General features: G+C 43.4%; 1 protein-coding gene across 1 annotated transcript; it reads right to left on the reverse strand.

The window, feature by feature from the left end:
• Window positions 1–1,190: 1,190 nt before the first annotated feature.
• GREM1 (gremlin 1, DAN family BMP antagonist) lies at window positions 1,191–15,388 on the reverse strand. Its single transcript, XM_020806179.3, has 2 exons — window positions 15,252–15,388; window positions 1,191–2,750 (listed from the first exon to the last, which is right to left on the reverse strand). The coding sequence occupies exon 2, from the start codon at window positions 2,747–2,749 to the stop codon at window positions 2,207–2,209; it is 543 nt and encodes a 180-aa protein (XP_020661838.3). The 5' UTR covers window position 2,750; window positions 15,252–15,388; the 3' UTR covers window positions 1,191–2,206.
• Window positions 15,389–16,614: the final 1,226 nt, after the last annotated feature.

The raw sequence follows: 16,614 nt of genomic DNA on the forward strand, positions 1-16,614 counted from the left end.
TGATGCTGGACTGCAACTCCTGACATTCCTCAACATTGGATGCATTGACTAGAGCAGCTGGAGAGATGTCGCCAGCTGCTGTACCAGAACTCTGAGAATGCCATGCTGGCCGGGGTTTCTGGAATTAATATTGGAACAATATTTAGGCACCAAAAATTGGCAACACTTGGGCTGAAGCTGATGCAAGTTAACAGTCTGACAACATTTAAAAGAATACATGTTCTTCGTGGACATGGGCCCTTAATTCATTAACGTTAAGGTGTGGTGCATCAGCACAGATGAGGGATTTCTTAATATCTGAGGGGGGTTGTTTAAACACTCTATAGCCATTTGCACCCTCAAAAATGTCCATCATCACAACACTGCAAATCTTTTAACAGTGAAAGAGAGCTGAGGAAGTGAATGATTGTTGGAAAAATCCATGTCAGCTGATGTCTGCATGCATACTGGTGTCACGGATGACTGTGTTTTCTTTGTTATCTGGATTACTTGAGTAGTGTAAACTGGTGTATGGAAATAAAAAGGTGGTATATGCAAATATACATTCTCAGATATAGACAAATATATGTAGATATGGGACATAGTCACCATAAAATGTGTAATGGTGAATTAAGAACTAGAGTTTAGTTCAAAAAGTACTGCATCCAAGGACAGATGTTAGTGCTTCAGAAATGTCTTTTAAAATACATTCAATGTATCAGTAGAATAACTTGGCAGATTACTTTCTTCAAATCTATTTTCTAGACTTCCCTCTTTTCCACTTGCCTATTATCTTTTTAAACAAATAAAAATAAATCCCTTTCTTTATGCCTAAACTCTGTTTTCCATCCAAATAAGTTGATTTTATTCACGTTTCCTTAAAGTCACAATTAAACCATTTATTATTTATTCAGTAATACGTGCAAGAAGTGTTTCTGTAACAGTCTACCACTGTAACCCTTTAACACATCCTCTAGAAAGTACAGTGGTGCCTTGACTTACAAAAGCCTTGACCTACAAACATTTTGAGTTATGAACAGCTCTGTTCACATAATTTTGCTTTGACTTGCGAACAGAGCTTTGACTTACGAAGACAAAAATGAAAGGGAAAATGGTAGGAAATTCAAATAGCTAACAGTAGATGGCGACAAGGCCATCTGACAAAAAACAGCCAGAATGAATTAATCGGGTTTCAGTGCATTCCTATGGGAAATGCTGATTTGACTTACGAACATTTTTACTTACAAACACCATTCCGGAATGGGTTAAGCTCATAAGTTAAGGCACCACTATAACTTTCAACCTATAACTGTTATAGATAACAATGGCATGGCTTTTGGTGAAAGATGGGCATCACAATGGAGGAAGCCTGGCACTCAAGTGAGTTTGTGAGATACTGAACCTAGGTAGAAAGATGGCTGCAGATATAAAAAGTCAAAATCAAGAGTGAGGCCTTTATTAGACCCCCCCAAAAAAGAATTACATGCATAAACTACCTTTTGACCCCTTTACAGGGCTTCATCAGGCTGGGCGCTACAGAGCTGTGGATTATGCAGAAGAACCAAAAATTGCGGCCAGATGTGCATGCCAGATTCTTGGTAACAGTTTCAGAATGGGTAGCAGCAAACTCAAATCAGAGGTACAGGTTTCATCTTCCACCTGTCCTGGTATTGCTCAGAACGCTGCTCCCATTCATTGTAAGACGAAGGGTCACCAGTGATTCAGCATTTTGTTCCCCGTTTCAATCAATACCACAAGAGGTAGAATCTGAAGCCTACACTTCTGATGAATCTGCAGCTCCCATTTTGAAAATTACTTTTAGCAAAGGGAACTAGCAAGCACACCTTAAGAACGTCTATGCTTATTCTGCTTCATCCACAGCTTTGTAGTGCCCTTGCCTGGCGAAAACCTGAACACAGTTGAAAGCTTGCTTATGCATGTCACTTTTTAAAAGAAGTTTAATAAAGTTATCACCCAACCGTGCCTGTGGATTGTGTACAAGGACCACACACCTTTTCCCCATCTTTTTTGTTAGATATAAAAGTGACTATTTGTACCACAAATGGTAGTGTGACTCGATATCCATGATTTCTTAACTTCACACTTCCACAAAGAGAGCATGCATTGTTTGCTGTGATTCTCTTTGATCTCTATCCAACTCAGAAATATAAAAGCAAGCTTCTGTATGTAATCAAGATGGCAAAGACAACTGACAGCTGTTTATCCCCTAGTCCAATTCTATGGATATGCAACGGCATTCCTTCACTCGTGTGATCCGCTTTTTTTTCCTTGGCGGCTGAAGCTCTGGGCAGTTCAGTGTCACAAACATAGTGGTGAATTTCTTAGGTTTGCAGAAGGAACAGGACTGGAAGGCCCCTTCCTCTCTGTGAACATGCCTTGGGATGTAGAAGGAATTGCACTGGCCGTAACAGAACCTGTTGATAATGGTCAGGCTGTTACAACCATCTTCGTGAATGGTTTGCTTGAGCGGCTGTGTTTTACACCAGTCCCGCTTCAGATACCTTCGCTCAGTGACAAGGAGTGCCTCTTGGCTCGACCCCAGGACTTCTTCAGTAGGAGGAGCTTTGACTTTTTCCTTCCCACGGGTTCTGGAGCCTGGCTGCGCCTGCGTCTGTTCTGAATCATTGGGCTGCTCTTTGTCGGGAGGAGGGATGGCACCTTGCGATCCACGATTCCTCTTGCCTTCTACCGTGGGTAGCAGCAGTCCAAAGAGAAGGAGCACGCCGACAGTAGAAACTCTACGAGCCATCCTAGAAAACCAAAATGGCACGCCCCATCAGTTACACATGGCATCAAAGACAATTAAATTCTAAAGCTACTTACAGTGCTTTCCCCACAGTCCCTTAATTAAAACTTGACTCTATAATTAGGCAGAAAAATAACCAAAAGACGAGAGTAAATCAAAGCATGAGGCCATGGACAAAACTCAGCTAAAAAAGGGATCACTGGATCACTAGTCACAGTTGTGCTTGTGTTCCATTTGCAAGTAGCATGTTGTTGTTATTTTATGTGGCGCCCCCTAACCTGTAACCTAAAATGGTATACTCCATTTTATCATTTTATTTTTGCTTAAGCCTCAGTCCGGAGATAACCAGGTTTGGCATTCCAGTTACTTCTCTTGTTTCGAAGTACCCAGTTTAGCTAATTCTTCATTCTGATGAGAAGCTGACAATACTAGGATCGTGGTTCAGGTGAACCAATCTTAGCTTTCAAAGAGAAATAGTGCAAGTTTTAATTCTATGTGCTAGAAAAGTGAGTATTAAAGTTGCACCAACCACATGAAAATGGCTTCAGTCCAGAGAAAGCTAGGGTCAAACTATGCATGGCTCAACTCTAACACAGAACAGTGACGAATACAGCACTAAATCATTTGTTGGTTAATGAGAAGTTATTGTTTAAATTACTGGAAAGCCTTAATTATGCTTTTCAGCTTAAGCAAGATGCAGATAGTACTTTTGTCAAATCCAGTAGGTTTGAGCAGATAGCTGTGAACTTTTTGTGTGTATGGAGTGTTAAAATAATTAAAGGGTGTGTGGAAAGGTAGCTCTTTCAAAATAATGTAAAATACTTCTGAAAGTCCATGAGCAAATGTGATTCTAAATTACCAGGACAAGTCCTTATAACTAGGGGGAGGATTTCTATGACATTTCTCATTTTCTCTGCAACCTACATTTGAAACCACAAGCAAGTTCAAACATGTTCAGGAGTAATCTGGCCTTTCTCACCAGATCACTTATAAACATGTTCCAATCCACCCATAAGCTCAAACATAGGCTGAACAAAAAAAACCTGACATGTCATAGAAATCCTCCCACTGCTTATGAAAATACGCAAGGCTAACTCTGATTATGATAATCTTTGAAAAACAATTTGGCCTCTGAATTTAAGTTTCAGATTCAAGCCAAAAATTGAAGGAGGTGTTTAGAAATTCACTCATTAGTTGAGTTGAGATTTCTTAGCTGTCCAGTTGTTAATTTTAATGTTTCTTTTAAAATTTAATTTCCTTGTTTTGACTGTTTTAGACCCATTCCATGGTGCTGCCTATTTTCTGAGACGATCCACCTAGATTAAAGTTGTTTAGAAATGCCTTTTGGGTGAACAGCCACACAGTGCTACTGGGACGCAATGTTAGAAATTGTGGATTACAACCACATTAGAGTTTCTAGAAAAAAGGGAGTCAATGAATAGAGAAGGAATGCAAATAGTCTTAGTAATCGCCAGCAGAGGTAGATTTAATTAGTCCTTATGCTGTGTGTTCCTAGAAAAAACAACAAAACACAACTTAGTTTGATGGTTACTGCTTCATTTTCTAATTTCAAGACAATTAAAAATTGAGGCTTCAAGACATTATATTATAGTAAGAGTTGAATGGAATATAAAAAACTAGAGATATCTGTTCAACACATCAAAACCAACGTCTTCTTGCACTAGCGCTCATAGATATTTGCTAGTACATCATCTAGTCCTGGAGACTGGATTATGAAAAAAAAATTAAAAAAAACTTCTGTTTGTAAATCCATGGATTTGCATCTTGAGAACACAATTATGACAAGAAAGCTGGGCAAAGGGGTATTCCTCAGTGCTATTCTAGCTGTGGGGTTCTTCGAGCTATATTCTGTACTATTACAAACAAGAATAGGAAAGCCAGATTTATTTTACTGCCCTGGTATATTTTGGAGATACAGTACCTCCATTTTTAAAGGACACACTACAGACAAATAAAAGGAGCAGTTTAAAAATGATTTAATTTTCAGCCCATAATCTATTCTTTTTAATCCTGTTTCATAATTTTATAATCTTATTGTCACAAGAAGAGAAAGGTCTGCCATTTAAATAATGGCAAACAACTTCATGTATTAAACTCAATGTTAAAACTTTAATCATGATGATCCCCAATGCTTTTATCTTACCAATACTATCAAAATGGACCAAATCCTATTGGCTATTTACACAGGCAAAAGAGAAACAGTGAGAAGTAGCTAATTGCCAAGGTGCTGGGTGTGCAATTGGTATATAATGTGAATGGCACTTCATTAATGAGTGGCGGCGACTTCAGTAATTCCTCTTGCATACATGTAAATATCCAATAGGATTTCAGAACAAGCAAATCATCAGATAAATGAAAAGTCTTCTGGGAATACTGAGTCCCTGCTTAATTTCTTCCCTTTTTTGTTAGTTAGTCAGGCATCCTTCAGTCTCGAAAGACTATGGTAACGTGCTCTGTATGGAGGACTTGGAACAGCGTCTAGTGTGGCTGAGGAGGCCAATTTGAGAGTGACAATCCCTTCCACACTGAAGACAAATCCAATCTGTCCCCTGTCCAGCTCCCTGGTTTTGCTTCCTTTGTGACTTCCTCTTTGCCTCGGCCTGCTGGACAAGGGTCTCTTCAAATTGGGAGAGGGCGCGATGCAGTGCCTGCCTCCAGGCTGAACGCTCAGATGTCAGGGTTTCCCATCTGTTGAAATCTATTCCCTTTTTTTGTATACTAGTGAAAGACAATTAGCTAATGATTAAATAGGAACGTCATTCCTTGCTCTTTAGTAATTCCTTTACATAAAGTCATCACTACTTTATGAATAAGTCTCTGATGAAAGGACTCAGATCTTGAAAGACTCAGTCTTGCATTACTATTCTCAAACTATTCTTCATTTACATTTGACCCATCATACAGTTTATTAACGAAGTAGGCAAAATGGTGCTGGGCAAAGGGTTGATTGGGAAACATTGTTTTCAAATCTGTAAAGGACTGGTGTTTCTACATAATGATTAACTAATTCTCATTCAGTAGTGTAAGAAAAAAGGATAAGAAGGGTATAAGGCAAATTCTGGCTATTCCTAGAAAAAGGTTTCTTATGAGATTAGTATGTGCCATTTGCTTTTTTAAAAAAACACTTTGACATATGAATTGTTAAACTGCTCTGATTTAGTAGAAAAGGTAACAACTTTAATAATAAAGTTTTATACCTGTGTTTCTGCATGCAAAATGTATGGTGACCTATACAGGATACAGCCATGAGTATCATGAGGCCCAGTGTTAAGTGTTTTAAAAATAATTTTCTGCATTTCTTTGTAGTGTGTCCTTTAAAAAAAGAAGCATATCGAAAATATGCCAGGTTGATACAATTTAAAGCACTCTGTTTCTTAAGTGTTTGATAGTGCATGCTGTGTATCTCCCCCCTTTTGTCTTATTCTAATATGGAGCACAGTAAATTGTATTTAATCCCATAAGGGAGGGAGTTCTTTTCGGTTTGCATTCTGCTCGCACACGCTTGCACACCAGCCTTTGTCGCTTGTGCTTGAACATGCAGAGCCCACATGCACTAAGAGAAGTGCATCATTTCTTTGATCATGGAAACACAACTGTCTGAAGAAGGGGGGGCAGGCAAGCCCTCCTGCTTCGCCCAGTCTCATTTCTGTGATTAAAGCGATGATGGGGGCAGAGCTAGTGCCTTCCTCTCAACCCATGTGCATGCCACATACTTTAAAGTATAACTGAATAATAGTAATATCAAACTTCAGATCCAGTCAGCCAGCCTCGGCCAAAAAGACCACCTGACTGAAGATATTTTGGCTATATCCAATTCCAGGCAGAGAATTCCAGAATTGAAGTGTCTGGTTTTACTCTACAGCACAGCAATAGAACGCATACAGCCGGAACAGATCCTCAGCTGGAGAGCGCTTTTCCACATCCTCCAAAACAGAGATCCTAGGATACTTAACATTTCTGAAATGCTTTGGGATGAATAAGAAATCCAAGAACACAAACAACACAATTCAACCCAACTCCCAATTTCTGACTCTTTTAGGCTATATCCTCAGTATTAAAGCAGGTTTGTTTGCCCTTTAGCATTCTAGCTATGGGAATGGCTTTTCTTGCATTATAACTCTCCGAATTACTCCTTCATTGGAGGTGGGCCCAGAATCCAGTTGGTGATTTATGCTTGTGTAAGTGGAATTGTTTAAGTCATCATACCAAATTATCACTAATTAACGAGATGCTAGTTGAGTTCCTGGGCATCCACCAAGTCACACTATTGGATCCATGCTCAGGAATGCAACCAGTACTTCATTAATTAGTGGCAGTTTAACTGACTTCACTTACACAAGTATAAATAACTGATTCTCCTAGTTGTTGTCATGTTTTTTTAACTAATTCTAGCTTTTATAGGGTCATTTATGATTTAATTACTGTTTGTGCGTTTCCATATTGTTTTTGAATGTACTATTTTTTTGTTATTGTGGGGTTTTGGGAGTCTTGTTTTAATCTAGTAAACTGCCCAAAGAAATGTTTGCGCTAATGGGGCAGCATACAAATAGAATAAATAAATAAATCACCAACTGGACTCTGCCCACTCGTCTAAAGCTCCAACTGATGAGACTTCCTCTCTTCTAACACAATTGAAAACACAGCAGTGTAAGGAATAGATTGTTGGAAATATTGCAACCTATATATGATGCCTTTAAGAAGCTTTGGCTAGAAGGGTCTTTTCTGAACTGGGGTGAATGTCAATTAATCCACTACCAGGCGATTATTTCCTCTCTGCCTCAGAATTTTGAAGAGCCACACCTCCCTATTTAAGAGTTCTTTTCCTACACCCTTTTAGACTGAGCCATGTAGTCAAGCTAGTTAACCAGTTAATATCCGTTCATGTAACCAGTTAATATTTTTCTGTTTGTTTTCCTGTGAAGAACTACGAGTAAATGAAACAGTTTATTGTTTTCTCTTACCAGTGTCTCTGAGTGAATTATTGAGACAGCAAGTGCCGGCCAAGGAGAACTAACAATAAGAAGTGGTCTATCGAAGAGAGACTTGAAGCTAATTCTGCATTGTAGGTCCCTGAACTTTTATCCACTGTACAGACAGAGCTTTCTAAGCCACTAAATTTCCACACTCTGCCAAGACAGCCATGGTGAAATAGCAGACAATTCTAAGCCACACAGGCTTCTGAAGATGGGAGAAATGCTTCTAGTAAACACTGGCTCAATTCCTCCTTCCTAGTCATGGTGGCATAGCACAAAGGGCATGGTAACAATAAAAAGGTCCCCATTTCAGAAGCTATCAACAAACAAGTTTTAATGGAAATCTTGTATGCTGTCATTCCATGTCAGAAAGCAAGTATTTGTGTAGGTGGATTTTCATTATTGGTTTCAAAAAAAATTTCTAATGTAAATTCAGACAACTGGACCGTGAGCACTCAAGAGTCAAACTTCTGTTAGGAAATCTATCAGCCACAACTAAATAGTTTACGAACCCTGCAATCCTATACTGTATATGTTTATTCAAAATTCTCATTGTGTTCAACAGGGCTTCATTCCAGTTAAATGTCTGCAGGACTTCACTCTCAGAGTATCAAGAATACTGCTTGTTATAATAGTAACAGAGACCAACAGGCCAATAGGATGATGCTTAAATATATTTGGGTTGATGAAATTGAGCATTGCATTATAACTCCTATTTACAAGTAAATATTTGGTGCTGGAAGCTAACAGCTTCCAAGTGTATTATCTGCATATCCATTATTTCTGTGTGCTCAGCTAACTGAAAACGTTAAGGGTGAAATACAGACCACTGTCAGCATTAGAACAATCTTACTGCAACTTTAACAATGAGAAAAGAGGTGGTCCATCTGTAGCCCTCCAGATGTTGTAGGCAACAAATCTCAGCAATCCCCCACCACTGGCTGTGCTGGCTAGAGTTTATGGAATTGTAGTCCCAACCACCTCCTGTATGCCATAGGCTGCCCACGCCCATGTTGGGAAGTCTTAGGAAGGCACAGATTTAAGAGTGGAAATGAACATCTATTTCCAAATTAGGGTCATGCTTCACATCAATAGTTATATACAGAAATAGGGGTGCTAAAGCTCAGAGAGCTTAATTGTTTGAGGACACTTAACTTAGCAGAAATTTAGGGTGATTGTCAGTTGGCAAGAGAACTGTAAATGTTGTATGATCTCTTTTGCAAAATCAATGGATTTTGTCCACTCATGGTCAGAAAGAAAGAAAGAAAGAAAGAAAGAAAAAGAAAGAAAGAAATGCATACTTAGGTTTTTACTTTATTCATTCATTCATTCATTCGATTTATACTCCGCCCCCCTAGACAGCGTCTACTCATAAAATCATTAAATAATAAAAATATCATAATCAAAAATAAACAACATTCATAATCATAATAACATTCGAACAATAATATGATCAAGATGGGGAATAAAAGAACAGAAAAATAGAATTCAGGAACTGACATGAGGGAAAGTGTGCCTGAAGAGCCAAGTTTTTAAATGGCTCTTAAAAACATCCAGCGAGGGAGCCAGGCGGATCACTGATGGGAGGTTATTCCAGAGCAGAGTGGCCACTGCCGAGAAGGCCTGGTTTCTTGTTCTTTCTTTCCGGGCCTCTCTTGGCATTAGGTCCCTCAACCGACCCTCCTGGCTATGCCGAGTAATTCGGGTAGATCTGGGTGGGAGAAGGCGATCTGCCAAATACCAAGGTCCCAAACCGTTTAGGGCTTTATACGTCATCATTAACACTTTGAAGTCGATGTGGAAGCTCTAACCCAAGTTTTTGCTTTTGCTATTTTCATTAGACATGGGATATTTATATTTGTATCCCTGGTGATCTGAATATGAATATCGGCACCACAGGTTTCTGAGAAAACTGGACCCTCCACCCAAAACAGCAGCTCCACTTCCCACACAGTGCACACAGCCAGCATTGTTCTCATTGCAATTACCCAACCAGCACTTTCCTGCCTCCCCACACCGCCAACCACTCTGGTGAGGAGACGGGATGCAAAGTCTCCCCACTCAGCTGTTGAGTGGTCGGTTGTGTGGGAAGGCAGGGAAGCCTGATTCCCAGATTGGTGCAACAAAAATGATGTTGGTGCCATGCAGCGAGCAGTAAGTGTACCTGCTGGTTTGGAAGGGGGGGTCCAGTTTTCCCAGGTATCTGTGGCGACGATATTAACATCTGTATCCCCAGGAAAACAAATATCCCATGTCTAATTCTCCTTATTTATTGCACAAGGAAGCCTTAGTGCATTCTGACTGTTGTACCACCCCAATGATATAAGGTATAAATATATATTCAACCATTACTGCAGATCAGATGCAACTGATCTGTCTGTCTGTCTGTCTGCTGCCTTTGTCCTGATAAGAGGACTCAAGGTGAGTCACAGTATTAAAAAGGATAGACTCTGAGGGTCCAATACTTTGGCCATCTCATGAGAAGAGAAGACTCCCTGGAAAAGACCCTGATGTTAGGAAAGTGTGAAGGCAAGAGGAGAAGGGGACGACAGAGGATGAGATGGTTGGACAGTGTCATCGAAGCAGCCAACATGAATTTGACACAACTCCGGGAGGCAGTGGAAGATAGGAGGGCCTGGCATGCTCTGGTCCATGGGGTCACCAAGAGTCGGACATGACTAAATAACAACAATTTATACATTAAAAACCAATCAAACTATAAAATGATTAAAACACATTGATTAGAAATATGTAAAACATTAAGAACTATCTTAACTAAAAACTGGCATTCAAGGACTCAGTCATGATTGCTGAAAGTCTGCCTGAAAAGGTGGGTCTCCAGCTGCCGGCAGAAAGTTAAAAGGGAGGGGGCCAGCCTGATCTCCCAAGGGAGAGTGTCCCATAATGTAGGAGCAGCCACAGAGCAGGCCTTTTCTCATATCCCCATCAACTCTCCCAGTGCTGGCAATAGGATCAAGAAGAGGGCCTCCTCTGATGATCTTTAGCACTGAGAAGGCTCATATGTACATAATTTTGGAATATTTTGCATATGACAACCAAGCACTGACTACCATACCTTTTCCATTACTTTAGAAGCCTTCAATCAAAGCAAAAGCAACAGATGTTCTCTTTTCCACAGCTTGTTTCCAGGAACCCATGTCCCCATTTGCCAGGAATGTGGCCTTCTGTGAGGAGAAAGTGATGACAGATGGCGCAGGGCAAGACACTTGCCTGTAACTTTCAATTACAGTACAATGGATCTAGTAATGTCTGAATAGGGCTTGGATAGCTGAGCTTCAATCCCATTGAAACCAATGGGGCAAACTGAATCAATGGCTGAAATCCAGGAGTAAATCAGTGTACTGAATCAGTGTAGCCAATGCCTGTGAAAGTTCCACTGATTCAATGGTCCTACTTCAGTTACAGCTTACTACCAGATGTCAACCACTGATTTCAGTGGAAATTAAGTGCAGCTAGCGAGCTCTTAATCCAACTCAATACTTTCAGAGTTCCTGTTCTCTAGAGTTTTCCATAGGATTGAGCACCACTACTGAAGCGGCTCTGATTATGTCATGGTAAAGCTAGATCTTACACCATGACATACAGTAGTTTACGGGTACTTTGGGGAATGGGACAAGGCAAAGCAGCTACAACAAGGACACAAGAATTTCTTTGTGGGGTTCTGTCAATCCAAGTCAGCTCCATCTTTTCCAGATACAAAGTAAGTGTCCCAGGGAGGCTTGCAGAAAGAATTATAAAGATGCCATCATCCACTTGGCTCTAGAGCCTGCTGGGAAAGGGGGTATCACCCTGGAATATGAAAAGTTCATATCCATCATTTATTATCTCTGATCTTTTCTCAATGCCATCTAAACCAGAGGCTATGATTCTGAATGACTCAGAATTATCAGTATTATCAGAAAAACCAAATTTGTCTGAAAAGTTTCTAAATGGGGGGGGGGGGGTTTGTCAGCAAAATGATGAGGTGGAAAGATGAACCTGAAAATACTTCCTTCATTGGACACACCCCCTCAAAAGCTTTCAAATAACTTTCAAAGCTTTTAAAAGAGTAATTTTCATATGACTTGTAATTCTATAGATCTCTACCTTGCTTTCCTGCCCTCTTTAGATTCCTCTAATTAAACAGCATTAACCTCTCATAGGAAGAAATCATATTTTAGGTTCTCCTTTCTGCAGTCTTCTGGACGCAGAGAAACCAGCCTTGCATTCCAAGAGTAGGCAAACTGTAAATCTGCTTCGTAGGCAGGAACAATGCCTTTGTGATCCCTTTGTGGCGCACCCAGTCTTAGCAGCAACGGGTTACAAGTATATAAATTGTGATTCAGAGACAAGACTGGGGAAAGTGAATCACACCAATTCTTAGTACAGATTTTAGAATAAAGTCTAAGCATGGAGTGAGCCCAATGGCGGTGGTTTGTAAGTTGTAAGCTAAAATTCTTATTAACAGGAATTTCAGCCTAAAAGAAACCCAGAAAAATCCACCCCAACCTCTAAACCTGTGAATTTGGGTTTGCAGGCTGATTCCCTGTGTTGTAAGTCTTCATAGATTTTAAAGATAAACTGCCAAAACTTAGAAAAGTACTAAGGACCAGTTATCAGAGCATTAGAAAGGTAGATGCCATGGTACACATGGAAAAGAACAACCTGCAGCCCCTCAGCTCTGGTTGGACTACAACTCCCATCAACCCCAGCCAGCCTAGCCAATAATAAGAATGATGGGAGTCACATTCCCCACCCAAAAAAGGGGGGGGGCAAGTAATTATTTGTATAAATAAGCACCTCATTTCTGTCCTAGAAAATTCCAGGCTGTAATCAGGAAGTAGTTGATTCTCATTAATGTGGAGTGTGAGCATGGGAAATGAAGTATGACGACCACACAAGGTGTTAGAATACAGGCCTAGCAGTGGGTACAAAAGAGCTTCCTCTTGGGACCTTCCAACCAGTCTGGGGTGAAAGGAGCCCTCTCCTACGGGGGAGAATGTTCTTACACTCCCTCATGGATCTTCCCAAATGACACACGCAGAGAAGGAAGAAGCATGCTCACATGTCCTGGGAAAGGTAAGCCAGTGGGGCTCCTTTGCCAAACTTCCTATCAGAAGACTGCAATGCTACGAGCGGGCTTCTTCCCCTCCCAGCAACTCTGGCTACCGGCTTACAGATGAAACTACAGAGTCCAATTAAGTCAAGACCCCCGCATCAGCCTGACCCCCCTGCATGAATGTCCCAACTTCAGCAGAGAAAACAACACCCAAGGTGTAGACCATTAGAGAGACCCTAACGTATCCTTTTCACACTGCTTGGAGAGTATTTTGTAAACTAAAATTCCCAGAGACCTGGGGGACAGTTTTCAACTGGGTTGAAATCCGTGTTTGTCTCTGGAAACTCATTGAGTGGAAGAGGGGAAAAAACACGCCTTAAATATTTCACACAACTTAGAAACTCTGTTAAGTTGGAATCAACTGGATGGCACACAATCTGTAGCTTCCAGAATCATTTACAAGATTAACACTAGATTACATCTACCTATCTCATATGCATGTAGCCATGCTAGGAACATCTTCAGCTATTCCCTTTCCGCCAGGCTAGCTGGTATGAAAGCTTTTAGTCCAGCTTGCAAGTACAGTGCTGTAATAAGGTCACACCTAGAATAGGGGCAAACAGAGAAGAGCTTTAAGGTGTTGGAGACACCAAAATGGGAAGTTTATGGAAAATGCCTCCCCCGTGGCTTTCAGACACTTAAGCAAAGCAAGAAAAACAGGCACGCCGATATTTTTGCTGTGATCACAGACGCAGCTCCTTATACGTCGCAAAAATCTCAGGGATTCTGGAAGATGCGGTTCCAACAAATAGCCCTTCACAGAGGCGCAAACCAGCCCCGCTGAAAGAAAGCCTCGCTTCCTGGGGACCCCTTACGAACCCCACGGAAAGAGAGCGCATCCCCACCCCAGCAAATCCCAGGCGCTTCGCCCACGCGGGGGATTTTTGCCCCGCTCCCGGGGAAAGGGCGCCTCGGAGCCTGGCCTGATCGGCGGAGCAACGGCAGCTCTCCGGCACTCGGAGTCGAAACCGGCTCGGTGCCCCATCGGAACCGCCGGCCAGCAGGTGAGCAGCGATCCACTGTCTACACGGAGCGAGGCCCTCGCCTGCTGTCTGATTGATCTTACTGAACAGCCTTCGGGAATGTCTTAATGCAGAGCTTTACCCAAATCGGAGGAAGGGATTTGGAGATAATACGCCCTCGAGGAAAGGCCACGGCCGGCGCCAGATGCGAAATCTGCATCTGGAAACACCACACATCCCTGCGCGCTTCTTTTTTGGGGGGGGGGGGTCCCAGCCTAACTGCTCCCCGCTTTTAGCCGCCCTCCAGAGCGACGGATTGCCTTTTAAAAATTAAGTCATCCGCCGGCCATCTCGGAGCGCAGGAAAGCGCGCCTCGGAAAGCGGCTCAACCCACCGCGCGGACTCGACGGCAAGCGGGCAACAGTCTCGCCACCGGTCGCGCCGTGCGATCCGACGCGTGGCTTGTTCGGAAGCAAGGCCGACGGACTTCAACCGTACTGGGTCTTGCTTTCGGGGGGGGAAAAAAACCCGCGCGGGATCAGGCGCAGCCGCGGCCGTCTGCGCGCAGCGCGTAGGTTTCAGACGTTGCTAAAGAAAACGTCGTCGAATAGGAAACCGATGAGAAGACAGCACCTTTGGGCTCTTTGGGCATTCTGCGAAAGGCCAAGTTTTCGGTTAGATTTTCCGGTGCAGGAACATCTGAATTCGGCTATCCAGTGAAAGAGTAACCCTTTCAAACAAACCCTCGAAGAACCGCGCTTTAAAGCGGCGCTTTGGAAAACCGGTTTCAACTGCGGATTCTCCCGGACAGAAACCCAGCAAATTATCCTCCTCAGAACAAACTCAATGAGGTAAGACGCATTTCCCACTAGCGTTTGGCACCGACTCGCCATCGATAGTCGCTCCTTATTTCCTAAGGTACTTCTACAAGCTTCTCCGCACCGTTGACTCCGAATTACATCTAAGTCCCTTTTCTCCGTGGCGCTATTGTACCAGGAGTGGATCTCTCTGAGGTCCTGCTCACGTGCTCTTTTCTCCAGAAGGTCAACCCGTTTATTTATTTATTTATTTATTTATTTATTTATTTAGTTAGTTAGTTAGTTAGTTAGTTAGTTAGTTAGTTAAACTTCTATTCCGTCTTTCTCAACGCAGTAAGACTCAATGCAGAAAGCACAGCCATGAGCGAGACAGGGCGACAATCCCACACGCCCTTACCTGGGCGTAAGCCCCACTGAGACCAACGAGACTTACTTCCGAGCAGGGGCGCGCAGACCGGCGCTCTCGTGGCCTCGCATCCTCAAGGCACCTACGAGACGGGTACGAATAACCCCCTCCCGACCTCCGTGGCTCTCCTCCAAGGTAAGCCCAAGCGCCTCTCACAAGCCCCGCCCGGTAGGAAGCGGGGATCGTGCCCCCTTTGCGGCTCTCACCTGCCGGGCCAAGAGCGACCGCTCCTCCGCACCTTCCCCGTCGCGACCGGGGCGCTTCACGGGGCAGCCGAGCGCCGACTCTCCCAGCCCATTGGTGGCCGCGGCCGCTGCTGCTGCTGCTCCGGCTTCGGAATCGGAGTCGCCCACGCGCCGCGCCGCCTCGCGTTTAAGTGCCTGCCAGCTGAGCGCGGCCCGGCCCGCCATTGGCCAGCCGCGGCCTCCCAGTCCGCCCCCCCTCGACGCTTCCCGCTCCCGCCGCCAGGGGGCGCTCGGCAGCCCGAGCAACCGGCGCCCGGTAGCCGCGCCCAGGGCCGGGCTGAGCGAGTCCGCCCGGGCAACCGCCCGAGCCCGCGATGAGCCCGGGAGCGAAGCCAGGGGTGGAGCAGAGCCCGCCTACCCCTTCCAAGATCAGGCAAGGGCGCCTTGGGGGGGGGGACGAGGCGGGCGGCGGCTCGGTCCCAAGGAACGGAAACGGGAGGAAGTTACTTGTTGTGGGACTACAACTCCCAGAGGTCGCCCGGCAGCATGTGTGCCGGTGGTATTCTGGGATTTGTCAGTTTGGGATTACACCTCCCAGAAGCCACACAAAAAAGTATATCCTTCTTCCCCCCCCCCTCCACGGAAATTCTGAGCGGTGTCATCCAAAAAAGCATTATAACATTTTTTATCAGTAATAATAAAAGTTGTCCAGCTATGGCTTTGTTACTGAACCCTGAATATTTTCATTATTTTTAAAAGAAAATCTTGACAGTTGTCATGCAAGGCTGTAAATAAGGACACACCTAGCTGGCAAGACATATCCAGTGTGGGTGGGTGCACTGAGGGACCCTGCTCTGGTCTCTCTCAGGTGGTAATCTTGCATCGGCTTACTTTGGAGGAAGGATGCTTTTGGTTGTGACTTGGCTGTTACTCTGTCTCTTTCACTGAATGTTACAGAAGGTGCAGAGGATAGTTGACATTTATTTGCACGTTTGTGTGTCTCTCTTACTGTATCAGAAAAGAAAATGGAACGCCAGATGAAATGGCTGCACCTATGGCTTTTCAGTGGTGCCACTGGTCAGAAACAAATGAGGCACCAGCTTGACAATTAGAAATAACTAAATGTATAACAATAATAGTTTTATATGCCATGCGGTCACTCTTGCCTTGTGGGGATCCTCCTGGGCGCAAAGTATTCAGAAGTGTCACCAATCCATCAGCCTGGTGGTGGTGTGGGACCTTGCAGCTTGACCAAGGCTGCACAGGTGGAAGGCCACATAACCCAACCAGGGCTGACCCACTCTGTTAGAAGGCACAACAGGGATTCAGACTCCTGACACCTGAGTGTTCCAACCTGCTGAGTTATGGAAAAACAATACTTTGT

The sequence above is a fragment of the Pogona vitticeps genome, chromosome 1 (genome assembly GCF_051106095.1).
Source record: "Pogona vitticeps strain Pit_001003342236 chromosome 1, PviZW2.1, whole genome shotgun sequence".
Classification (NCBI taxonomy): domain Eukaryota; kingdom Metazoa; phylum Chordata; class Lepidosauria; order Squamata; family Agamidae; genus Pogona; species Pogona vitticeps.

Bases quoted from the DNA above. Each gene is read 5' to 3' on its own strand.
- GREM1 (XM_020806179.3), bottom strand. From the start codon at position 2,749: ATGGCTCGTAGAGTTTCTACTGTCGGCGTGCTCCTTCTCTTTGGACTG.